Source organism: Ciconia boyciana, chromosome 22 (assembly GCF_034638445.1).
Source record: "Ciconia boyciana chromosome 22, ASM3463844v1, whole genome shotgun sequence".
NCBI classification, from domain to species: Eukaryota; Metazoa; Chordata; class Aves; order Ciconiiformes; family Ciconiidae; genus Ciconia; species Ciconia boyciana.
Genome location: NC_132955.1, coordinates 7485685 through 7511963, shown reverse-complemented (window position 1 = coordinate 7511963; position 26279 = coordinate 7485685). Strand labels below are relative to the sequence as shown.

Sequence of the window (26279 nt, the reverse complement as noted above, 5' to 3'; positions counted from 1 at the left end):
AGTGAGCGTGCACTTCACTCGTAAGAGAGAAGTAAAAATATAGTTTATTGATACAGAATAGGGAGTTAACAAAGTTCAATGCGACAGCGTTTTAACACGATTCAATGGCGAGGCACACTTGATTATTTACTGCATAGAGGACAGGGTCAGACAGAACTGTCAGGGAGACCCTCCCGTTGAGTCATGAGGTTCGGAAGGATCCCCTTGCTTTCTAAACTCCTTCTCAGAGAGGAGTCTACGTGCGGCTAGATCCAGTCCTAGTCCCAGACTTGGTCAACGGTTTATATCTAAAGGATCATATATGCGCAATCAATCCTTTATATCACTTGGCTAAGATTTCAAAGTTTAGCATGCTATTAGTCACTTACTGAGGATCTGTTGCGGCAAGGAATCTCTCAACCTCGAGGAGTAACCTTGAGAGGCGTCCCTGCTCAAGGGGAGATCCTGGCGTGCAGCCCGCTGCCGTGCAGGAGAGCTCAAAGGGCTCTTGAGCTGCTCACTATTTATGGGGATAAGATGATTGACCCATAGTCATATTTGCATGCCGACCACAGGTTTTAGTTTCTTCGGTGGGCGCATTGCACAATAGCCCTAGGCTATTGTGTTGTTATCTGTCTCCTGAATTCACTTTGAGCTGATGCAGCCATCGTGACCAGATGCATCCATTACAATCACCGCTGGTGGTTATCACCTAAGCAGGGTTACAGGAGATAAAGGTCGGGGGCGGGGGAAGCATACCGTCACATGGCCACACTATTTTTGATACAAGCCAGGATGCCATTGGCTTTCTTGGCTACCTGGGCACACTGCTGGTTCATATTCAGCCGGCTGTCAACCAACATGCCCAGGTCCTTTCCTGCTGGGCAGCTTTCCAGCCACTCTTCCCCAAGCCTGTAGCGTTGCATGGGGTTGTTGTGACCCAAGTGCAGGACCTTGCACTTAGCCTTGTTAAACCTCATACAATTGACCTCGGCCCATCGATCCAGCCTGTCCAGGTCCCTCTGTAGAGCCTTCCTCCCCTCCAGCAGATCAACACTCCCACACAACTTGGTGTCATCTGCAAACTTACTGAGGGTGCACTCGATCCCTTCATCCAGATCATTGATAAAGATATTAAACAGGAATGGCCCCAACACAGAGCCTTGGGGAACACCGCTTGTGACCGGCCGCCAACTGGAGTAAACTCCATTCACCACCACTCTTTGGGCCCGGCCATCCAGCCAGTTCTTTACCCAGCGAAGAGTACACCCATCCAAGCCATGAGCAGCCAGTTTCTCCAGGAGAATGCTGTGGGAGACAGTGTCAAAGGCTTTACTGAAGTCTAGATAGACAACATCCACAGCCTTTCCCTCATCCACTAAGCGGGTCACCTTGTCGTAGAAGGAGATCAGGTTGGTCAAGCAGGACCTGCCTTTCCTGAACCCATGCTGGCTGGGCTTGATCCCTTGGTTATTCTCTACATGCCATGTGATAGCACTCAGGATGATCTGCTCCATCAGCTTCCCCAGTACCGAGGTCAGGCTGACAGGCCTGTAGTTCCCCGGGTCCTCCTTCCAACCCTTCTTGAAGATGGGCGTCACATTCACTAATCTCCAGTCAGCTGGGACCTCCCCAGTTAGCCAGGACTGCTGGTAAATGGTGGAAAGGGGCTTGGTGAGCACATCTGCCAGTCCCTTCAGTACTCTTGGGTGGATCTCATCAGGCCCCATCGACTTGTGAGTGTCTAAGTGGTGCAGCAGGTCACTAACCATTTCCCCCTGGATTATGGGGGCTCCATTCTGGTCCCCGTCCCTATCTTCCATCTCCAGGGGCTGGGTACCCAAAGAACAATTGGCCCTGCTATTAAAGACTGAGGCAAAGAAGGCATTAAGTACCTCAGCCTTTTCCTCATCCTTGGTCACTGTGTTCCCTCCCCCATCTACTAGGGGCTGGAGATTCTCCTTAGCTCTCCTTTTGCTGCTAATGTATTTGAAGAAGTATTTTTTGTTGTCTTTTACAGCAGCAGCCAGATTGAGCTCTAGCTCAGCTTTGTCCCTTCTAATTTTCTCCCTGCACAGCCTTGCTACACCTTTGTAGTCCTCCTGAGTTGCCTGCCCCTTCTTCCAGAGGTCGTAGACTCTCCTCTTTTTCCTGAGTTCGAGCCAGAGCTCTCTAGTCAGCCAGGCCGGTCTTCTTCCCCGCTGGCTCATCTTTCGGCACCTGGGGACAGCCCGCTCTTGTGCCTTTAGGACTTCCTCCTTAAAGAATGTCCAGCCTTCCTGGACTCCTTTGCCCATTAGGGCTGCCTCCCAGGGTCCCCCCTGCCCAAGCCCTGCAGACCCTGGCGGGGCACAGGCATCCCCTGTCCCTGTCCCCAGCCCTGTCCCTTCATGGCCGTGGTCCAGTGCTGCCACTGTGTGGCTAGTGGCCGGGAGGACATGGCTCCCACCACCTGGGGCCAGGGGGGTCCAGCAGCCTGGGGACCCCTGGGAAGGGCTGGCAGGGGTGGGGGCTCACCCCCTCAGGGCCCACGGCACCATGGAGACCCTACAACAGGGTGCAGCGTGAGCTACTTATCATCTGTGCAGTGTCCGTGGGTGTGTCCCCTTCGTCTCCATCCTCGTCCCCTGGCGGGTCAGGGTCCTGGCTGCCCCCAGGGGTGGCTGCGCGTGGCAGGGGTGGGATCCCTCCTGCCCTCAGTGCCCCCCACCTCCCCAGGGTCATCCCCCCCAGTCTCAACCCCCACATGTTGTTCCTAACCTCCTGAGAAACACCTCTGTCCCCAAATGCCCCCCACCACCACCACTCCCAGGGTCCCTCCCTGACCTCAGGATCCCCCCCCCCCAGTCTGAGGTCCCCCCCAGCCCCAGGGTCACCCCCAGCCCCAAGACATCCCCCACACCCCCCTCAGCATGGCGGGTGCCTGGGGAGACACTGGGAAGAGCCAGAGCCACCACCTCGGGGTCCCGCTGGCCCTCATCCCCCCAAAAATCTTGCACCACACTCTCCTGGGGGGAGTCCCCACAGTCAGGGCAGGTGGGGGGCCCCCTCCTCTCCAGGGAAACCCCCACAACCTGTCCAGGGCCCCCCTGAAAACCTCCTCAGGGTCTCTCAACCTCCCTGACCTGCAGGGTCATGACCCACCCAGTTTCAGCTCCCAAGGTGTCTGTTACAGATTGATGCATGCCAGCTGCCATCACAGGGTCCGACCCTGGTATCCCGCTGGTTCACGGCTGGTCTGAGGGAAGGTTTCCAACTCCTCTTTGATTAGTTCTCAGGTGATGGCTCGAGCCGGGCGCCTCCAGAGACGCACCCCCACCCCAGATCGCGACCCCCAGTTATACCCATACCGTCCATCACCCGATCCCCAGGTCCAATCCCTTCATTCTGGGCGCTGGTCTCTTGATTTCCCACATGGTTCACGTCCTCTGAAGTGAACTCATTCTCCTGGGATTGGACCTGTTGGAGTGGGTCCAGAGGAGGGCACACCAGCGGTCGGAGGGCTGGAACCCCTCCACGGTGAGGACAGGCAGGGAGAGCTGGGGTTGTTCAGCCTGCAGAAGAGAAGGCTCTGGGGAGACCTTCTGGCACCTTCCAGGACTGAGAGGGGGCTTAGAAGAAAGATGGGGACAGACTTTTTAGCAGGGCCTGCAGTGACAGGACAAGGGGTAGTGGTTTTAAACTCAAAGAGGGGAGATTCGGACTAGAGAGAAGGAGGAAACGTTTGATGCTGGGGGCGGTGAGATGCGGGCACGGGGTGCCCAGAGAGGTGGTGGGTGCCCCGTCCCTGGAAACATTCAGGGTCAGGCTGGACAGGGCTCTGAGCAGCCTGGTCTGCTTGAAGATGTCCCTGCTCATGGCAGCGGGGGACTGGAGGAGCTTTAAAGGTCCCTTCCAACCCAAACACTTTTAGGATTCTAGGAACTGCTTTCTTGGCCCTTCGTGCCTTCGTCCCGCTCCCGTCTGCCAGATTTGCCAGTTCTGTCTTTGCAGCATCCGTTTCCTCAGCCAGTTCAGGCTCGGTCAGCTCCTGTGGCCTGAGGCTCCAGCTCCTGCAGCGGCTGGTGCTGAGCTGCTTGTGCGACATGAGGCTCTTTAGGAAGAAGAACACACTGAATAGAGTCTTGATAGCAACCCCAGTCCCTGTTGCACAGGGGTCCCTGCATACCTGCACCCATTGCAGGGGGGGTCCCTGCACACCAGTCTGTGTTGCATGGGGGTCTTTGCACACCTGCACCCTTTGCAAGGGTGTCGCTGCACACCTGCGCCCGTTGCAGGGGGGGTTCCCACACACCATGGGAGCCGCATGGGAACCAGAGGAGGCCTTGAGGCCGCTCAGCAGCAGCCAAAACACCCTGGCGGTATCGGACAACAGCTGTTTTGCTCCGGAACCCAAGTCTGCTGCCGAGAAAAAACACCACCGCCATTGCATGGGGGTCCTGCACAGCCACTACCATTGCATGGGTGTCCGTCACAATCACCACCATTGCATGGGGGTCCTGCACAACCACTGCTGTCATATGAGGGTTCTGCAGAACCACCAGTACCACATGGGGGTCCTGCACAGCCACCACCATTGCACAGGGCTCCCTACACAGCCACAACCATTGCACAGGGCTCCTGCACAATCACCACCATCATGCGAGAGTCTCCATGCACCTACCATTGCAAGAGGGTCCTGCACAACCACTGCTGTCATATGAGGGTTCTGCAGAACCACCAGTACCACATGGGGGTCCTGCACAGCCACCACCATTGCACAGGGCTCCCTACACAGCCACAACCATTGCACAGGGCTCCTGCACAATCACCACCATCATGCGAGAGTCTCCATGCACCTACCATTGCAAGAGGGTCCTGCATAACCACCACCATTGCATAGGGGTCTCTGCACACTAGCCCCAATTGCCCAGGGGTCCTTGTGAACTGGCTCCCATTACACAAGAGTCCCTGCACAATCACCACCATTGCAGGGGGTCCTTGCACACTGACCCCCCCATTGCATGGGGGTCCCCACATACTGACCCCATTGCACAGGGGTCCCTGCACGCCAAGCCAATTGCATAAGGGTCCTCGTGCACTGGACCCCGTTGCACGGGGGTCTCCACACACCGACCCCCCATTGCACAAGCGTCCCTGTGCACGGAACCACCATTGCACGCGGGTCCCTGCACAACCACCACTATCCTACGGGGATAGTGCACAGGTGTCCCCGTTGCACAGCTGTCCCTGCACAGCTGTCCCCGTTGCATGAGGCACCGTGTGCATGCGCAACACCGGGGCAGGGACTACAACTCCCGGCGTGCCCCGTGCAGGCAGCCCAGTGGAGCTGCATGCTGATTGGCTACGGGATTATTTGAAGGGGGCACGTGGTGGGGCTGGCACCCCCTTGGCAGCGGAGCAGTGGGAGTGTGAGGGGCTGCAGAGTGGGCTGGGGAAGGGGTGTGTGCGCTCTAGGGGTGCTGAAGAGTGGGGCTGGGGGCCTGTGTGCCCCGTGGGGGCCGAGGAGTGGGGCTGGGGCGGGGGGAACTGCAGGCCCTGCGGAGGGGGACTGGGGGGGTCTCTGGGCCGCGGCAGGGCTGTGAGCCTCTGGGGAGTGGGGTTGGGGGGGCTGTGTGCCCTACTGGGCAGGGCTTCAGTGCCACCTGCACGGGTGGGGGAGTGTGGTAGCAGGGGCTGTGGGCAGGGGCTGGGCTTTGGGTGCACAGGGTGGGGTTACAAGGCAGGGGCGTGGCTGTGGGGGCTCAGGGCGGGCCTGTGGGCAGGGGGCGGGGATTTGAGCACTGCCTGCATACCCCACAGTGGACTTGGGGGGGTGGGGGGGGGGCGTGTTTCTGGGGCACCGTGGGCACGCCTACCCCCTCGGGCAGCATGGCGGAGGGCTGGGAGGTTTGCCCCGCCCTGGGGCCCGGCTGGAAGTAGCAGGAGGTTTTATGAGAGTCCAGGGTCACCTGCGGCTGCACTGATACCTACTACAAGTGCTACCTCACCCCCACCCACCCCCCGGATGCCTGGGTTCCCCCAACCTCTCCCCAGCCAAAGATTTCCACCCCCATTTCTGCCCCCTCACCCATACACAAGACCCAGGGACCCACCCAGGTTGGCTTTTGGGGTGGGGCTAGCTCTATCCCTGCCCCTCTCAGGTCTAGGCCCTGCCCCTTGCCAGGTTTGGGGCTCCCCTCTAAGCTTGGATCCCTGGGTAGTTTCACAGCCCCCCAGGAGCCATTTTGAGCCTCCCCTGCACCATTTTGGGGTCCCCTCACTTCCAGGGACACACCCCACACACACTTCCAGCAGTGCCCCCTCAAATATGAGTTGCCTGTTTCAACCCCCCCCTAAATTCTTTCAACCCCTCTCCCAGACCATTTTGGGGTCCTGGGGGCCACTTTGGGGTCACCTGGGGTATGTCGAGCCCCCCAACTTTGGAGGGCTCCCCCCATTTTCCCCCCATTGATTTCATTCCCCCTGCCCCATTCCCACTCCTCCCTCCCACTGCTTCCTTGGATTTTGGGGTCCCCGGTCAGTGACCCCTGGGGTTTTGGGGACCCCCGTTTTGGGGACCCCTCCATCTCCCCTCCTTGATTTTACCCCCACTGCCCCATTTCCACTCCTCCCTCCCACTGCTTCCCCTTTGCTTTCAGGGTTTCCCCATCATTCAGCGACGCCCCCGGGGATTTGGGGTCCCCCAGTGTTGGGGACCCCCCCTCATTTTGGGAACCCCCCAAAGCCCCACGGGGCAGGTGTTTTGCAGCAAGATGGAGCTGAGCCGGTTCTTGGGCCCCAGCTGTGACCTCAGTTAGTTTGACTTCAAACACGGGCTGGAGTGTTCCAGCCCCACTGAGGTACGGGGGTGGTCCCCAAAGCTGGGGAGGTCCTCAAAACTGTCAGGGCCTAAAAATCAGGGGACTCAAAAAACCCCCGGGGGGATCCTGAACCTCCCCTGGAGCAGCACAGGGGGGGAGGGAGGTGGGGTGATTTGGGGGGACCCTGAAATTAGGGGGTCCCCCAAACCTGGGGGTGGCCAAAAATCAAAGGACCCCAAAAAACCCTGGGGGCTTTGGGGAGAGGACCCCGAAATTAAGGGGTACCCCAAAATGGAGTAGCTGGGAATTAGGGGCAGACCCCCCCTAGACTGGGGGGGCTGAAGCTGGCAGGCCCTGAATTGAGGGGGAATGGGGGTTCCCCAAAATGGAGGGTATTAGGAAGGTCAAACTGGGGGAGGGGCAATAGGGGTCCCCAAAATAGGAGGTCCTCAAAATGGGGGGGAATTAAGGGGTTCCAAATGGGAAGGGAAAAATGGGGATTTGGGGTCCCCAAACGGGGGGGGGAATGGGAGGTATCAAGATGGAGGGGGCATAAGGGGTGTCCCCAAACTGGGGGGGAATAAGGGGTTCCCCAAATATGCATGGGAAAGGGAGGGCCCTGAAGTAGGGGGGAAGAAATGGGGAACCAACATGGAGAGGAAATAGGGGGAAAATGGGGGTCCCCAAATTGGGGGGCCCGTATGTTGTGTTCAGAGTTACTGTCATGTAGGAGTCTGATGTGTGGCTGGGGGGGAACCCTCCCATTGAGTCACGAGGTTCAGACAGGACCCCCTTGCTTTCTAAACTCCTTCTCAGAGAGGAGACTAGGTGCAGCTAAGTCCAGTCTTAGTCTCAGACTTGGTCAATGGTTATTTTTTAAGGACTGTATACGTAGCCACTCATCAGGGTCAACGTAAGGCAACAGCATTAACTTGACAACATTGTAAGTTTGGTTGTGTCCAGTGTACTGAACTTCATGATTACAGATTCACTAATAACGCGCTTACACCCCCAGTCTAGTCATGTTGCATGAACTATCACGGCCACACGTAGAGTCTGGTCGTGTTCAATGAGAACTACCATGCCTAGATCAATAAAGAGTGAAGTTTATTAGAGCAACAGACACACAGATTCTTTGGATTACTGGTGATAAATTCACTGTCTGCAAAGCAGGTGCAAACACCAAGAATATGAGTAACACTGCCGGCTACAGATGTGTTAAAAGATAATAAAGCGACTCTACAGAGATTTCTAAGTTTCCCAGGGAGGCACTTGGTGTAACCAAGTGTTCTACTCTTACCCAAAGGCATCCCGATGGGGGGGAAGAGAGGCTCAGCCCATGGACTGATCCCAGAGGTCAGAGCAGTACGCAATGGTGTCTTCCCTAACATTCCCTCTCTTAAGCTATTTTATACTATTTTTCACCTTTCAGGTGGAGCTTGAGTGACTCTAGTCATACATACCTTTGTTTAGAATTGGTGTAAAGTTTTTCTCGCTTCTCTTTTAAAGGTATGAACTAGGAAAATTCAAAGCGCAAGCTCAGTGAGGAGTGGTTGCACCTTGGAGGCAGGTAGCTTTTGGGATGGAGGTGTGTTTTGGTATTATAACAATGTTACAATGAGCAAAGTTCACCAGAAGGACAGCATTTTGTCAAAAACATGACAGGCTGTTGGCCCAGGGTAGCAAATGTGCAGCTTATCAGTTCCACGATACCTTCAAGTTCCCGTATTATCACAGAGCCTGGCTGCGGTATCTCCACACCGCTCCATCCTCTGAGCAGTTCCTCTTAGAGCCAACACACCAGGTTTCCCTGGCGTTACCGACATCTAAGGTTGCAGGCCTAGGGAACTTCTGTGGAATGGATTCCTTGCATGTCAGCCGCACTCCACCCGGGAAGCTTCTTCAATGCTGTGCCTTACCTAACAGTGTGAATATAAGTTTAATTTCTAAGTCACCTCCAGCAATTATTCTGCACCATAATGGGGAGTATACAAAATGTTGCCCTCCCCCATGACTCCCCATTTTCTACCCCCTCCCCCCCCAGGGCAGGAGGGACCCCAAATGGCACCAGCCCATGGGGCCCCCCTGAGCCACCCTCCCTGCCCCCCCCACCCCGGAGGAGCAGGTGGGTGGGGCTGAGGCAGAGGAGACCCTGCCTCTGCCAGGCTTGGACCCGCCTCCTCCTGCAGCATCTCTGCCCCCGCCAGAGCCCCCCCGGGAGGGGGGCGTGGCATGAGTGCGGGAGGGGCCCGGACACCAGGGTCTCTTGCGGGGATTGGGGTCCCCCTGGACACCTGGGTCCCCTCCAGGTGCTGCACCAGCTGCCAGAGCCCGTTCCTGGGGGTGACGCTGCTCAGTCAGAGCCGTTGCCTCTGGCTCTGCCCCAACTGCTGTGGTGAGCCTTCATCCCACCATTGTCAGCATCATCATCCTCCCCTGAGCCTTCCTCGTCCTCCTCCTCATCCTCTGACCCTTCCTCCTCCCACCATCATCCTTTTCTGAGCTTTCTTCCCCCACCATCATTGTCATCCTCTGAGCCTTCCTCCTGTAATCATCTTTCTCCTCTGAGCCCTCCTCTTCCTCCTTCTCCTTCCTTCTCCACTCTTCCTCCCCCATCCTCATAATCCTCCTCACCTTCCTCCCCCTCCCCTTTTCATCCTCACCTTCCTCCCCCATCCTCATGCTCTGAACCTTCCTCCTCTTCACCTTCCTCCTCACCTTCCTCTCTCCTTCATCCTCCTCTTCCTCCCTCTTCTCATCTTCCTCTTCCTTATCTTCCTCTTCTTCCTCCTCTTCCTCCTCCTCTTTCTCCTTCTCGTCTTCCTCACCTGTCTTCCCTCTCTTCATCCTCTTCCTCCTCCCTGTTCTTTGCCTCCCTATCTTCCCCTCCTTCATATTCAGCCTCACCTTCTCCTCCTCATCCTCTTCCTCCTTGGTCTGTCTCCCTTTTCTTTCTCAGCTTCATCCCCACCTCCCTCCTCCTCATTTTCCTCCCCTCTCCACTTTCTTCCTTCTCTTCCTCCTCCTTCTTGGGTGCCCCGGGAGGGTGTGCCAAGGGGGCCCTGGGGGCTGGGGTGCCCCTGAAAGGGGGATCAGTGTGCCTGGTGGGTGCCTCAAGAGGGGGTGAGGGTTCCTGGGGGTCTTGAAGGGGTCGGGGTGCTGCAGGGAGGGTGCTGGTAGGGTCGGGGTGCCCCCACCCCCTGACCCTCTCCCCTCTCCGTCCTGTTCCCCCCCGTCCAGAGACAGGACTTCAGCTGGAGCAGCAGTTCTTCGAGGTATCCCTGGACACCTGGGTCCCCCGCCCCCATTACTCCCCTTCCCCCAGACGCCTGGGTCCCGGTGGGGGAGGTGCGGGATGCATCCCCCGGATGCCTGGGTCCCTTTTGAGGGGATCCCTTGGAGGGGGGGAGTAGATCCCCCGATGCCAGGGTCCCTGACCCTTCCCCCAACCCCTCCCCCTGCCAGGCCTGTCCCATCCCCGAGGCTGAGGGGAAGGCGCCAGGGTCTGCCCACTCAGCTGGCGGAGATGGAGATGGGGCATGGGGATGGAGCTGGAGCCGGTGGCAGGGTGGGAGGGGGCTTCTTCCCGCTTTCCTTCAGAAAAATAAGGAAAAAAAAGGTGATTTTGCACCACTTACTCCACTTTTGCACCCCAAATCCCACGTGGGGAAGTGGAGGCACCTCAGGACCCCACAGTCGGGGCTGTTTTTTCCCCCCACCCTGACTGGGGCCATATTCCACCCCATGGGGGATGGTTCCCCCCTCCCCCCCCATGATAGGGGCCAGTTTTCCACCCCACTGGGGCTGGTTCCACTCCCACCACAACTGATGCCATTTCCTTCCTGGCAGGCGCAGCTGAAGCTGTCAGAGGAGAAGCTGTAGCAGCAGCAGCAGTGGCTGGAGCAGCATGAGAAACAGCTCCACCACCTGGAGATGGAGTGGCCACGTCTCCATAACCTCATCCAGGAGCTCGAGGTGAGGCTCAGGAGGGGTTTTGGAGGGGGACACCATCAGAACCCCCCTGCACCCCCAAAATCACGGCTTCTCTCTTTCTCCAGGACAACATCTGCGTCTTCTGCCATGTGCAGCCGCTGCTGCCTGAGGAGGAGGAGCGGCAGAAGGGCCTGGAGCTTCTCCACTTCCCCCCCAGGACAACAAGGTGCTGGTGCTCTCCAGGTCAGAGGAGGTGAGTTGCTTTGGGGGTGCCCCCCCTTGCTTACCCCAGTTTGAGGGGGCTGAGGGTCTGTGCTGCTAGCAGACCCCTCAGCTGTCGTTAGTCCCTCTCCGATGGGCTGAATCAGCGCCTATAAAAATGAGATTTTTAAGGACAAAATAGGGGGTTCAGCTGCTCCTGCTTGCTCATGGGGATGAGGACAGAGTTGGGGACCCCACAAAACCTCCTTTTACACCCCCAAAGTCTCGCACGGAGCACGAGCACCAAGGCGACATCCACCATGACTTCAGCTTCGACTGCATCTTCCCCCAGGCCGCCTTGCAGCAGGAGATCTTTGAGGAGATCGCGCTGCTGGCGCACGTGAGGGGAGACCCATGAGAACGCCAAAGCCAGCCCTCTAAACCCCAAAACCAGCCCCCTGAACCCCCAAATCACCCTCTCCTCACCTCTGTTTCCCCTCACAGTCGGCACTGGACGGGTACCATGTGTGCATCTTTGCCTACAGGCAGCAGGAAGACCTACACCATGGAGGGGCTGGATGTGCTGGATCCCGAAACCAGGGGTGTGATCCCATGGGCAGTGCGTCAGGTCTTCCAGGGAGCCCAGAAGCTGTCAAAAAGAGGCTGGGAAGTGAGTAAAAAGATAGTGTTAATTCCATTTTGGGGGGACTTCTGGGGTTTGGGGGAGCTCGGTGTGATGCTGGTGGGCAGTATGGTTTCACTGCCGGCTTCCTGGAGATCTACAACAAATCCTTGGGGGAGCTGCTGGTCTTGGGGGGTAATGGGGTGTCTGTGTCCCCCCCTAAGGTGCTGGGGCTGCTGCAGATGGCGGCCGCCAACCGCTCAGTGGCCCAGAGGGACCTGAACAACCACTCATCCCACAGCCACTGCGTCTTCCAGCTCCACATCCAGGGCTCCAACCCCGCCCGGGACCTGCAGTGCACCTGTGAGTGGCGGTGTGGGACCCTTTTGGGGGTGTGTGGGAGTCTTCTGGGGCCACCCGGCTTGGGGCCAGCCTTTAGGGGGGGCCACAGGTTTGGGGTGAGACTTTATGGGGAGCCACTGGTTCAGGGCCACCCTTCAATGATAATGATAGGCAACAGGACAGAAGGATTGACAGAGAAGTAAGGGACAGGGAGCAGGACAGAGGAATGGAAGGAAAAAATACTGATGAGCAACAAGACAAAGGGATACAGAGGAAAAGGAGGAGGGAAAAGGAAGGAGGGAGAGAGAGAGAAAGATGGGGATAGAGCACGGGACATGGAGAGACAAAAAGCAGGACAAGGAACAGGACAGGGACTGGGGGCCAGGGTGGGACACCAGATGTAGATTAAGACAAAGAGGTAGAGAAGGAAAAAAAATGGTGATGGGCTGCTGGACAGAGATGGAGGAAGAAAAAGTAGGGCCAGAGTAGGGGAGAGAGAAAGGAAAAAAGGGACAGCTGGCTGGATAGGGGGATGTAACCAGAAACAATAAGACAGGCAGTAGGACAGAGGGATAAAGGCAGAATAACCAGGGAGACAAAGCAGGACAAACGGACAGTGAGACAAAAAAAGGGGCAGGGAGCAGGACTGAGAGATGGAGAAAGAAGCATTAAGGGCAGAGGGATAGAGGGAGGAAAATACAGGTTGGAGGAAGGACAGCGGGACAGAGAGAGAGAGTGACAGACCCCGGACAGAGAGTGGGAGAAAGAAAAACCAGTGGCAAGCAGCAGGCCAGAGGTGGGGGAGCAGGGGGAAGAAGGACAGGAGGAAGGAGAGAGGGATACAGAAAACAGTTGAGGGACAGGGAGCAAGAAAATGGGATACAGAGAAAAAGAGAGGGATGGGGAGCAGGACACTGGGATAGAGAGCAAGCGAGGACAACAGGGAGAATGACAAGGAGATGGAGCCAGAGGAAAAACACGGACCAAAAGCAGGACAGAGAAATGGAAATAGAAAATTAGGGATGGGGAGCAGGGCAGAGGGGTGGAGAGACAACGAGGGATACAAGGATAATGACAGAGAGAGGCGGGGAGGGGAGAGGGAGCAGCACAGAGGGATGGAGAAAGAAAGAGAGGGATGGGGGAGCGGGGCGGAGACATGGAGAAAGAAAATACAGTGATGGGGAGCAGGACAGAGGACTAGAAAGAGAAAAATAAGACAAGGGAGAAGAACGAGGAGCAGAGAGAGAAAGACAGGTCGAAAGAAAAGGTCAGAGAGGTAGAGAAATCAAGAAAAATAGGGACGAGGAGTCCTGCAGAGAGGTGAAGCAAGAAAATGTAGGGTTGGAGAGGGATAGAGAGATGGGGGGGGAGGAGAGGAAGAAGAAAGGAGGGACAAAGATGGTGACAGGGCACAGGACATACAGACAGAGACAAAAAGGACAGGGAACAGGACAAAGGGATTGAGAAATAAAGAAAGGGTCAGATCTGTACAAAGAGACCAAGAAGGAAAAAAGAAACAGCAGTGGGGCTAGAGCTAGAGGACAGAGGCAGAGGAAGAGAAAAAAGGGCCAGGGAGCAGGACAGAGAAGGAGAGACAGGAAAAAAGGGAGAGCCAGCTGGACGGGGACGTATAGCAAGAAACGACTGGGCAGGCAGCAGGACAGAGAAAGAAAGACAGAAAAAACGGGGCCAGGAAGCAGGACAGAGCGACAGTGAGAGGAAACAAGGGGCAGGGAGCAGGACAGAGGTGGAGAAAGAAGCACTGGGGCAGAAGGATAGAAAGAGAAAAAAGAAAGACAGGAAGAAGGATGGGAGATGACAGAGAAGGGGGAAAAGAAGGACAAGGAGCAGGACACATTGTCAGAGAAAGACAGGGACAGGGAGCAAGACAAGGTGATACAGAGAGAGGAAAAAAGGGACAAGGAGGCAGGACTAAGTGACAGACAGGCAAAAATCAGAGACAAGCCGCAGGACAGAGATGGAGGGGAAAAAGCCTAGGATGGGCAGCAGGACGGATAGATGGAGAAAAACAGCACTGGGCTGCAGGACAGAGATGGAGTGAGAAAAAACAGTGACAGGGAGCAGGGCAGAGTGACAGAGAACCAAGAAAACAAAGAGGGAACAGGGCAGAGAAATGGGGGGAAAAGCAAGGAGGACAGAGAAAACAAGAGAGGGGTGGGGGATAGGGAGCAGGACAGAGAGATGGAACAAGAAAGGAAAAAAGGATGGGAGACAGAAAAAAGGGAAAGAGAGACAAGGACAGGGAGGAAGACAAAGGGATGGAAGAGGAAAAAATAGCAATGGGCTGCAGGACAGAGATGGAGGAATTAAAAATTAGACACAGGGAGTATGACAGAATGAGAGAGAGAAAAAAGGGACAGAGAGCAGGACAGCATTAGAGGACAAAAACAACTATGATGGGCAGTGGGAGAGAGACATGGAGAAAGAAAAAATGCTGAGGAAGAGAGAAAGGAAAGAAGGGACAGCCAGCTAGACAGGGGGATACAGTTAGAAAGGATGGGAGGGAATGGGACAGAGAGAGAAAGACAGAAAAGACAGCGAGAGGAAGCAAGGCTTCCAGACAAGCAAGACAGAAAGGACAGCAAGAGGAAAAAAGGGATAGGGATCTGGACAGAGATGGAGAAAAAAGCAGCAGGGACAGAGGAAAAGAGAAAGAGCAACAGGGAGCAGGGCAGAGAAAGAAAAATCAGGGAAGCAGCAGGATGGAGAGGGAGGAAAAAACCTGGGATGGTCAACAGGACAGAGAGGAACATGAATATGAGCAGGGAGGGGGACAAAGGGATATGGCGTTAATTCCATTTGGGAGGACCCCAATTCCCCCAGTTTAAAGATCAGATTGGGGGTGTGGGTGGTCTTGGGGGGTAACGGGGTGTCTGTGTCCTCCCCCAAGGTGCTGGGGCTGCTGCAGACAGCTGTCGCCAACCGCTCGGTGGCCCGGATGGTCCTGAACAACTGCTTGTCCTGCAGCCACTGCATCTTCCAGCTCTGCATCCAGGGCTACAACCCTGCCCGGGACCTGCAGTGCACCTGTGAGTGGGGTTGTGGGACGCTTCTGGGGGGGCGTGGGAGCCTTCAAGAAACAACGGGACAGGAAGCAAGACAGCAACAGACAAGAATTATGATGCCGAGAGAGAAAAAGACAGAGACCATGAGAAGCACAGGTTGTTGGAGAAAGAAGGAGAGGTCTTAGGAGCCCTGCAGAGAGAGGGAGGACAAAAAAAGAAAGGGCCAGGGAGCAGCACAATGGGTCAGAGAGAGTAAGAGATGAACAGGAAGGAGGACAGGGACCGTGAGATACAGAATGAAAAAAACCAGCAACAGTGAGCAAGATAAAGGGATAGAGAGAGGAAGAGAAGGCAGGAGAGAGAAAGATAGGAAGGCAAGGACATGGAGTGGCACGTACAGGGGAGCGGCATGTACAGGCACAGACAGGAAAAGAACGCCAGGGAACAGGCTGGAGCAATTGTGGGGAAAAAGAGATGGATGCAGATCAGGACAAAGAGATGGAAATTGAAAACACAGCGATGGGTGCAGGACAGAGACAGGGGATTAAAAAAAAAGAGGGAGAGGGAGCAGGACACAAGAATCAAGAGGAGAGGTACAGGGAAGCAAAAAAAAAAAATCACAGCAGCATGCGAAAAAGAGGGGGCCAGGGCAGGGGTAGGGAGGGTCCAGGAGGCACAAGAGTAGCAACAGGGCCCCAAGGGCCTGGGACTCACCACAGCTCTCGGTCTCGGCACTGCCAGAAGAATCTGACAGGTCAGATGCCGCTTTCTCCTTCCCTTCTCCCTTTCTCTTCTGTAACTCTGGTTGCTTGGCTGTCCTCCACCTAAGAGAATGCATGGGTGTCTCACAGCTCTCACGAGGCGGGGCTTCCTAGACACGTAGTCGTGCTTGCCTGTGCACTACGTGGCCGTGCTACGCTTAGGGTTACACATACAGACCCTGTGGTGCACGCTGGTGGCCTGGCCTGCTGCGAACTACGAGGAGGGATCCTTCCTCACCCGGAGAGGCAGGTTCTCTCTTGCCTGCAGCGGGAGGCAGCTGCCGGCTGGCCGGCCTTAGATTTCTTCTTCTTTACCTTTCTCTGGCCTCTCCAGCTTCAGCTGCGGCAGCTCCTGTCCACAGCCAGTAAGCGCTCCGCACGTCCCTTTTCGCCCCCACGCTGCGAGGAGAGCGAGGCCAGGCACAGACAACCCACGCAAGCCTGAGGCAGGTGCCGTCACTGGCATCCCCGGGGCAGGAACGGACAACCGCATCCTCAGCACGGCCTCTGGGCAAGGGAAAGAAGAAGAAACAGCCACCGTTATTACTGCAGATTGCCCCTGGCTGAAGCCTCTCCTTCCGCAGGGGCTTCTGGAGACGCCGCCCTTTCCTCGCACCGCTGCTAACGGCACCCACGTTAAGGGATAGTCCAGCGCATTCGAGGGCCAGCTCACTGCCTTCCTGACAGGGCTTGAGGGTGTCCTGGGGCTACAGGACAGGCTCCAGGGGAGGTGCTGGAGCTGGGGCAGCTGCACGGGGCGAGCGGGGCCGGGGCAGGCTCAGGGGGAGCTCTGGTGAGCTGGGAGGTGCCCGGCGTCTGTGCCTGGGGGTTGTCTACCTTCTTCCCCTCCTCCCTTCTGTCAGCTCTTGGGTAACTCCCTGGGGCTGCCCTGACCCGGCTTGCCTCCAGCGGACCGGGAGCCTGCCACAGCGGGCGGTTTGAAGCTTCCTGTCTTGCCACCCCCAGGCGGCCAGTGGGCAGGAGACACCCCTGCACCCGCCGAAGGGGCTCGCTCGCCTCACCAGTGGCCTCAGCCTTCATCCGCTGCCACTGGGACACGCAACCGGCATGCCTCCATGCTGCTCCCGGGCACGGCACTGGCCCAAGGGTGGCACCGGCACCGCAGTTCTGCGCTTTGCGCGCCAAGCGCCCACCGGCACCACACATGTGCGGCAGCAGCGGGGTTTCCTTGCCGGAAGGCAGCAGCGAGTGCGGCAGCACCGCCCTGCAGGCACCGCAGCATCCATGGCCATTACTGGTGGACGGCAATGTGGAGCATGGGGACACCACTGCGCATGTGCGGCTCCTGAGCTGCAGTGCCGCCTCTGGTCACCGGGCAGCAGCATCACCTCATGATTCTTTTCCAAGTATTTGGTCAGATGAGCAACGGCTGATCTCTCAGCCCAGTTGACGACATCCAAAGACAGTAGCCGCTTACTGGGGTACAGGGCTTGTGTCTCTCTGCCCTTGTCCCACACACATCCCAGGCAGTGATATGCATTGCCTCTCTACCAAAACACATCCAAGTGGCTCGAGCATTTCAGCCCTTTGCGTTTGACTGCTTTAAGAGTCCAGTGGCTGTTCCTGACCATGCCTCCCACCCCATTCCCTAGGGAGGAGAAGCAGCACAGGGAACATGGGTATCAGGGCTTTTTTCCCCCCAAGTAAGCTCCAGGGATTGCTGTATCGGTCTGCATGTGGCACCAGGGTTGTGGGAGTGACAGCAGCCACTCAACAGATGCTGGAGAGAGATCTAAAAAATAAGGCAAAACAGATGACATCCTGAAGGCAAGCAAGAAGAGACTGAAAGCTGCTTTGTGGGAGGGGGCAGCTATGTTTACGAGGAAACAGTGCATCTGAGCAGACCAGATGCAAGCGGCTGCTCTGCAGCTGAGGGATACGCTGGTGATCCTTGGGCTTTGTTATGTTGTTTGCACCTTTCCTCACCTTTGTGCTGTCAGTACTCTGCTTTCCCAATCCTGAATACACACAAGGCTTCCTGTGAAGGGCTTGTCACTCAGGTAGGAGATGCTGCACGATGGTACTCACCCCCCATGCCCTCCAGCGTGTAAAGTAATTAGACATAAAGCAGGGAAGGCAAAGAGGCAGGTTGGTGTATTAGATGTCCTGAGCAGATGACCATAGAGCCCTGGAAGTTCCATCTTTGCTCTGTACAGCAGCATAGCTTTGCACTCCTTGATGCTCGTGTCAGCAAGCATCGCAGTCACGCTTTGCTGCCTGCAGCACGCAATACTTTTGGTAGGCTGGATGGGCTGTTCTGCCACTGTGTCTGGTGAACAGCTCAGTTCCTTTGGCTGCCTGATTTGCCTCCTTAAAATGAACACGTCAACACTCAGTTTCTTTAATTCAGACCCCTCTAAACACCTCCTGGCCTGCAAGCCACTTTCAGCTAGCAACACAACTGAAATACAGAGCTGGTAGAAACCTAGCTGTCTTCTTGCTCTGATGGCAAAAGGCTTTTGTAACTTGAACCCCTGATAGTTTTGGCATCAAGACTGCAAGACAAGAAATATGCCTCTACTTGAACAAGCAAGACACCTGCCAAATACCTGTACACAGTGATACATGGCTGCCTGTGACTGGCACCTTTTTCTGCCAAAGCCAGAGCACGGTTCCCTAGTGAAGAGCCACTGGCAGTGCAGAAAGTACCTCAGCTTTCCCCACACCGGGTCCCCAGGGAGCAGCATCTTAGTCTGACTGGAGTGTGCAGCATCCTGTTGTCGTCCCAGCCCCCTTGCCCTTGAGGAAGTGTCTGCCTGTAGCAGCGACAGAACCGCTGCTGCCCAAAGGAGAAAGGAATTACTTGGTGTAAAGCTCTCCACGCTGCCTGTGTCCCATGCGGAGTTGAAGACCTCAGCAGCCTGTACACAGGGCCAAGCTAACAACCTGAGAAGGAGTCACAGGGTGTAGGAGTTTCTGCACCCGAACTTTCCAGCCTAGCTGGACAGAGTAAGAGACAAGAGAAAGGGGCCTGCTGGCTGCCTTGAGAGGCAGAATTGCTGTCAATTGTGCCGTGGCTGTTTTGCTCTCTGTCTTTGGCAGAGTTACTTCCCAGAGGCTGGGAGACAGGCATGCTTGCACGGCATGAGTACTGCTGCTTATGGAGCAAAAGGCACTATAACGCAGAAATGAAGAACGCGGATGGCCTATCAAGATGGTAGGAATAACATGGAGAGCCTAAAGCATTAGCCAGGCAAGGCTTGCAGCCAACCTTGTGTCGTGGTTAAATCCCAGCTGGCAACTAAGCACCACACAACCACTCGCTCACTCCCCCATCCCTGTGGGATGGGGGAGAGATCAGAAGGGCAAAAGTGAGAAAACTCGTGGGCTGAGATAAAAATAGTTTAGTAATTAAAAAGAAATAACAACAACAATAAGGTGTAAGGAAATGAGGGGGAAAAGTAACAAAGAGAGAAAAATAAAACCCAAGAAAGACAAGCAATGCAAGTGAGAACAATTTCTGACCAATGCCCAGCCAGTCCCTGGGTGGTGGCCCCACCGCCAACATCCCCCCCAGCTTTATTGCTGCTCACAATGTCCTGTGGTCTGGGATGTCCCTTCGGTCAGCGGGGTCAGCTGTCCCAGCTGTGTCCCCTCCCAACTCCTTGTGCCCCCCAGCCTACTCACTGGTGGGGCGGTGCAAGGAGCAGAACAGCCCCAGCGCTGTGCAAGCGCTGCTCAGCAATAACGAACACGTCCCCATATCGACAGCACTGTTTCCAGCACAAATCTGAACTGGAGGAGGGGCAGAGTGGGGTGGGAGTGGGGTGTGTGTGGGGGGAGTTTGGGTGGGGGGCAATGGGCGGGGGGGGTGCATGCAGCACCCCGCGGGTCTGGTGGAAGAGGGGTTATGGGCAGGTGGTGCAGAATATGGGGGGAGACGAGGGAGGGGGGAGCAGGGGCACAAGATAGGAGGGCAGGGGGATGTGGGGTGGTGCATCACGCTGTAAAAAACACTCGCGCAGGGGGGAAAACTCATGCAGGGTACGTTTTGGTGGAAAGCATTTGAGGGGGTGGAGGGGGACAGGAGATGGACACAGTGGGGGGAGGCTGAAAAGAAAAGCCACAATCAGGTAACCAGTTACTTCACATTGTAGAGTGTTCATTTCAGAGCTCCCATCAGAGTTTCAGCTCCCTACTCTGTATTTTTTAAGGCAGAATTAAGATTTTGGTGGTGGGGTTTTTTTACCCTTTTTAGTAGGGGAGGAAGAAAAACCTCTCGCTTATCAGAAAGTCCCTTATTTTATATTTGTATATGTAAGTATGTATGCAAGAAAGCCCTTTGTTTTGTGTATTTGAGTAAGAATGATTGTGGCTTTTCTTTTCAGGCTACCCAGTTAGAAAGGAAGGATAGCAAGGTTTAGTCCAAATGACCTTTCCAAACATGGCAGAAGAAGATCCTGAAGAGTCTTCGTCAGAAATTTCACCTGAGAAGCCCTCCAAGAGACTTCTTCCTGACAGAACAAGAGCTGCTAGAGATAAAGCGAATAAAAAGATAGTGGGGTTTATCGTGAGGACTAAGGGGGCCGAAGAGCATCTTTTGGCTGTTTTGAAAAGCAGAAAACAATCTCAGCGGCTGAAGGGATTCCTGCGTTCAAGTCAGTACGTGGCCTGCGTTGAAACGTACTTAGAGGATAAAGAAAAATTCGACCTTATAGTGTACTCCTTGAAGGAAATACATCGTGAAATAGACACTAAAAATCTGCATCAAATAAATGGAGATGGAATAAAATTGATTGCAGATGGCCTTTGGCCTAAAGTAAGTAAACATGAAACACTGAGAAAAGCAAATGCTGAAGGAAGTAATGCTGGTGTTACATGGTCCGAATTTACTGCCATGCGGTGTGTTCCCCAGGAGCTGGGTGATGTTTGAGCTGGGCAGATACATTCACACCTGCCTACCTACCTACCAGCTTGGGTCACAGTCCCTTCAGCTCAAAGGGTGTAAAACTGTGCTTCGTTTCTGTGTATAGCTTGAGCAAAGAATATTAGAATCAGGGCAGGGGCTCTTAAGCCATATTCATGGGCTGGTACTCAGAGAACAAGTATGTTTACATTACACGTTGGAGAAAATCAATAAGCGAAGCAGCAATGTTAATCACCACGTGCCTCCTGTGGGTGCTGCAGGTGTTGGCAGTAGTAGGCTGGCAGGGGTATGGGTGAGGTGGGGACCAATGTCGGGCTGAATGCTGGTTTGTAAGTCGTTAGCACAGAATGGTGAAGCTTTAGGTAGGGTGATGTTTCTAAGCCAGCATGATCGCTTTCTGGTGCATTTGATTACTTCTCAAACTCTTCAAAGCTTTGGGGGCTGTGTTTAATTGGGCAAGTAATGTCTGGGTTTTCTTGGGTTCTTTGTGTGTGTTGGGGGGGTGCGCTGTTTGTTTTTACAGTTGCACTTTTAGACACTGATTGTTCTTCCTAGGAACTTCTACTTCTGTAGAAACAAAATTACTATGAAGAATATCTTAATCTGGTTATAAAAATACTCTCCTGGGAATGTTAAAGGGCAAGTTTGTATTATTTATTTAAGAACTTGAGGTGCACAACAGGCAGCTTCCTCCAAGCTTCCTACTTGATTGAGGAACCTTAGTCTAAAAATGTGCTCATCTGCTGAGACAGTTTCAAATCACTGCTTGCAATTTAGCTTTTGTTTCATGAGTATAGATGAACTAAATACTTTTATAGGCCATCATTTGTGCAATTTCTGCTGTGGATGACAGAGATTACAGTAAGGCAGAAGAGAAAGGACCATCTGTGAGCAAAAGGCATCTTTTTATTTTTAGCATTCTCTGAATTTTTCTTACTAGTTCACTGTTTATATGGAAAAATATGAGTATAACGGCAGGAGAGTTCAGCATCCTCCCTTCGGCAAGGCAAGCTTCCTCATTGTCTAAGTAACAAAATGATTGAACATGGGAAACATTCTTGCTGAATTACTGTAACACATTGAGAACTGTTAAGATTATTTTTACTACAGAACTTCAATGCATTTCCTTTCAGGGAGAGAGAAATATCTGATGAAGAAATTCCAGAAAGAAAAAAGTGGAAGACCAAACTTGCGTCTGCAGACAGCATCTGAACAGTGGTACAAACTTTCCCAAGCTATCCTGGCACTGAGTGTACATCATGAAGTGGTTATTTGTATAAAATGTGTAATTCTTGCTTTTTAAAATCTGTGTGTGTATCTTCAAAAGACCGAGCTGTTATAAGGCTATACTACTGTCAGATGCAGTTGTATCTTCAGTCCTTGCTCTCGATTCTGCATACTGGAGCTGCACACTGCTTCCTTTGGTCTTGCCCTGTTGAACTTCCTGTAAAAGACAATGCAAACCATGTTGGAACGCTGTGGCCGTGCGGCTGCCTCAGTCCTCACCCATTCAGTGCGCTTACCATGGAAACTGAACAAACTGCAAGTGTTTTGCAGAGCTCCTTGATATAACACCAAGTTTTGTATGAATGATTTTTAACTTCTGACAAAGGGAGGGAGGAAACACCATCCTCAGGAAAACATGTACAACACACTGTCCTCAGGAAAACATTTTTTCCTCAGGAAAAAATTATGTAGCCATGTATTGCCTGATGACTTTACTGCTACTGAATGTACGCAGGTTTCCCGGCTGAAAACATTTCCAGTGGATTGACTATACTTGCTTTACGTGTCTCCAAAAGGGTCGGAAATCAAATTGGTCCCTAGTTATGCAATCTGAATAACAAAGGCTTTGGTTTTGTTGTTAGGACGACTGTAAAATTCAGTCGGAAAAGAATCCAATGTTTGCTTAAAAACAAAAAACATTCACTTTTCCATGTAAAAGTTAAACCATTTCGAATGCTGTTTTAATGTTTTTTGAGGCCATGATTTTAGGAACACTTCTAATTGTCTCTTTCTATCTGACTTAACTGTCAAATTTAATAATGCGTAGTTCCCTCCCCCAGCTTTTGCTAACGGCATAGCATATTGCAAATTGCCTTTGACAGACTTGCAGTGTTATTGATAACTATTTAATGATAAAACCCCAATGATTAGTATTTTTCTATGTTATAATGAAAATGTAATCTACTTGCTTGTCCAATAGAAATCAAGATGATTTGAAGATAAGGAAGAAGTTTAAATGTAAATTGGGATACAGATGTGCATTCTGACTATAGTAATTATCTGAATATATTTTAATGACACTTTTAATTACTCTGTACTCTATAATGCGTTTCAATAGGCATTTGGAATCCTCATTCATGTTATTGAAGGGACATTCACAAGTACCTAAATCATAGGAATAGAATAGGTATTTAATGGGACTCTTCCCTATTTTACATTAAAGACTGGGAGAAGGGATAGCTCATTTTCTGTGATAGTGTAAAAATTTAATTACGAGTTGCTAGAGTTAACTGTGGAGACATGAGTGGGTCACCCGGTTTGGGGCCAGCCTTTTGGGGCTGGCACCCTGTATGGATGAGTCTTCAGGGGCCACCCTTTAGAGGCTGCTGGTTTGGGGTGAGCCTTTAGGGGTCACTGTTTGGGGACACTAGTTTGGGGTGAGACTTGAAGGGCCACCAGTTTGGGGGCACCCTTTATGGGTGATTGTCCTGTTTTCAGCTGAGATAGAGTTAATTTTCTTTATAGTGGCTGGTATGGGGCTATGTTTTGGATTTGTGCTGAAAACAGTCTTGATAACACACTGATGTTTTAGTTGTTGCTGCACTAGTCAAGGACTTTTCAGCTTCCCACGCTCTGCCAGGTGCAGAAGAAGCTGGGAGGGGACACAGCCAGGATAGTTGATCCAAACTGACCAAAGGGCTATTCCATACCACATGATGTCATGCTAAGTATATAAAGCTGGGGAAGAAGAAGGAAGCGGGGACATTCGGAGTGATGGCGTTTGTCTTCCCAAGTAACTGTTACGCGTGATGGAGCCCTGCTTTCCTGCAGATGGCTGAACACCTGCCTGCCCATGGGAAGGAGTGAATGATTTCCTTGCTTTGCTTTGCTTGCGTGTGCGGCTTTTGCTTTACCTATTAAACTGTCTTTATCTCAACCCTCGAGTTTCCTTACTTTTGCACTTCCGATTCTCTCCCCCATCCCACTGGGGGGGAGTGAGCGAGCGGCTGTGTGGTGCTTAGTTGCCATTTGGGGCTAAACCACGACAGTGATCCTTTTGGGGGCCACCAGTTTGGGGGCACCCTTTATGGGTGAGCCTTCAGAAGCTGCTGGTTTGGGGGCAAGTTCTTAGGGCTCACCTAATTTGGCGGTGCACCTTTAGGGGCCCCTGGTTGGGGCTCACCCTTTGTAGGTGAGCTTTTAGGGTCTGCTGTGCTGGGGCCACGGGTTTGGGGTAACCTTTAAGGGACTACAGGGCAAGCCTTTAGGGGCCAGTTGTTTGGGGCCACCACTTTGGGGCTACCCTTTAGGGGCCACCAGTTTGGGACCATGGGTTCAGGGCCACCAGTTTGGGGTGAGCCTTTTTGGGGCCCCCATTTTGGGGCCATGGGTTTGGGGCCATCAGTTTAGGGTGAGCCTTTTTGGGGCCACCAGTTTGGGGTGAGCCCTTTTTGGGGCCCCCCATTTTTGGGGTGACCCTCCTCCCCCCTTCAGTGGTGGTGAGCCTGGTGGACCTCGCGGGCAGAGAGCAGCTGGACGAGTTGCTGTCACGGGGGAAGTGGCTGCGGGAGGCAGAGGCCATCAATGCCAGCCTCTCCACCCTAGGGCAGGTCATCATGGCTCTCTCCAACATGGGACGGAGAGGCCCGGGGTTTGGGTGGGGGGTTCTCAGGGTCCCCCTGAAACAAAATTTGTGGAGACTACCCTTTAAAATCCAAATCTCCCAGCAGACGAATTGGAGTTTCAGAGTGCTCCCAAAATAAAACTCAATAGCAACGGAGTTACTATTAAGCAGGCATCCTTTATTACACCACTGGGCAGCACTGGGGATCGCTCCACCATAAGTGCTCCGACAAACAAGCAGAATCGCAGAGATTATATATTGCAAAATCATACATATTCATAAGATTAATTTATATAAACATGAGATTTCTTGGAACTCATTAATATATGTAAATATCTCTGACGCATGTGTACTTAAGTCCTTAGGTGGTCGTTAGGGATCCTCTGGTGGTCGTTGGAGGAAGTCAGTAGTCTTCATCACTCTGACCGCTGACTGAACTTTGTCTTTACGCAGGCTCAGTCCATCTTTGTCTTGCTCATACCTTCTTTGCATACCCAAAACCAGGTGGTTCTTGTGTAGCTTCTCCTTATCAACCCTTTCCAGGGACATAGGGCCTGAAGAATTCCTTTTTATCTATCTACATTGCAACTATCTAACTAACCAAGGATTTAACACAGGCAAAGTATTCTTACTCTAATGATTATTGTTAGGAGGGTGAAAGACCATACATTTCCTTCAAATAAAGAATACTTGTTAGCAGTTCTACTATCTAAGCTTCCTTACTTAAGGCCAACAATACCAACAGGCTAGGCTAAATTATCTGCGAAAGGGAAACTAAAAGGAAACATACATTGGAGTTGAGCAACCAAGATATTTACATTTCTTTTTGTCTTTGGGGATTTTAACTCTTTTCACCCCTCTTAACCCCCAGGGTTCCCACAGGAGCCCCACATCCCCTGTCACAACAGCAAGCTGACCTACCTCCTGCAAAACTCCCTGGGGCCTCTGCCAAGGTGTGAGTGGGGGACTTGGGGGTGTTGGGGGGCGCTGGGGGGGTTTAGGGGACATCACTGACACCCCCATGTGTCCCCCCCTAAGACTGATGTTCGTCATCTCTCCCCTGAAGGAGAAGTTCACCGAGTCCCTCAACTCCCCACACTTCGCCTGCAAGGTTTGGGGACGGGGGTGGTTTTGGAGGGTCAGGGGTTGGGGGGCAGTTTTTGGGGAGGCCTTGGGGATGATTTGGGAAGGGGAGATTTGGGGAGGGGAGGTTTGGGGGGCATTAAGATGTTTTTTGGGAATGGGGGTGATTTGGGAAGGGGGATAAGGGAAATTTGTGGGGGCTGGGGCAGTATTGGGGGACACGGGGATGACTTGGTGGTGCACACTTTGGGGAGGGGGAGATCATTTGGGGGTCGGGGTAGGTGGGGGTGATGGTTTTGGGGGCTGTTTTGGGGAGTGGGGGGCTGTTTGGGGGGCACAGGAGTAGGGGTTGGGGTGGTGGTTTGGAGGGGTTTTGGGGGTTCTGTGGGCGGTTCTGGGGGTCCAAGAATCCCTCCCCTCCACACTCCCCATAGGTGAACGAATGCGTGGTGGGCACGGCCCATGCCCACCAGAAGTAGCCCCCAAGTCCCGCCTCCCTGCGCTGTGTTTATACATCGCAAGCAAGAGTCCCTTGTGGGTGGGGCTGATTGGTTGTTCATGGCCACGTGATACCTGGGGGGAAATGGTGGCGTCCACAGGGGGAGCCAGCGCCACAGCCACCGCGCGCTGATTGGCTGCGCCTTGTACAGCAGCATGGCAGTGCCCTTTTGGGCCCACTTCCGGTCCTGCGCGGGTGGGAGGGCCAGGGGTCGGTACAGGAAGCGGGGGGCAGCACCGTCACTGTGAGCAGCCACCAGCCGCCAAGATGGCACTGCCAGGGGAGGCAGGTG

At 53.7% G+C, this 26279-nt stretch overlaps 1 protein-coding gene across 1 annotated transcript; it reads left to right on the top strand.

Moving 5' to 3' along the window:
- The first annotated feature begins 6734 nt into the window (after positions 1-6734).
- Positions 6735-25967, top strand: LOC140662664 (carboxy-terminal kinesin 2-like). Its single transcript, XM_072886230.1, is given in 14 exon segments — positions 6735-6774; positions 10023-10057; positions 10665-10757; positions 10841-10928; positions 10931-10968; positions 11200-11316; positions 11421-11458; positions 11460-11586; positions 11667-11930; positions 14792-14930; positions 24276-24411; positions 25284-25358; positions 25444-25516; positions 25923-25967. Coding segments are annotated over 14 exon segments (1308 nt in total).
- The last annotated feature ends 312 nt before the right edge of the window (positions 25968-26279 follow it).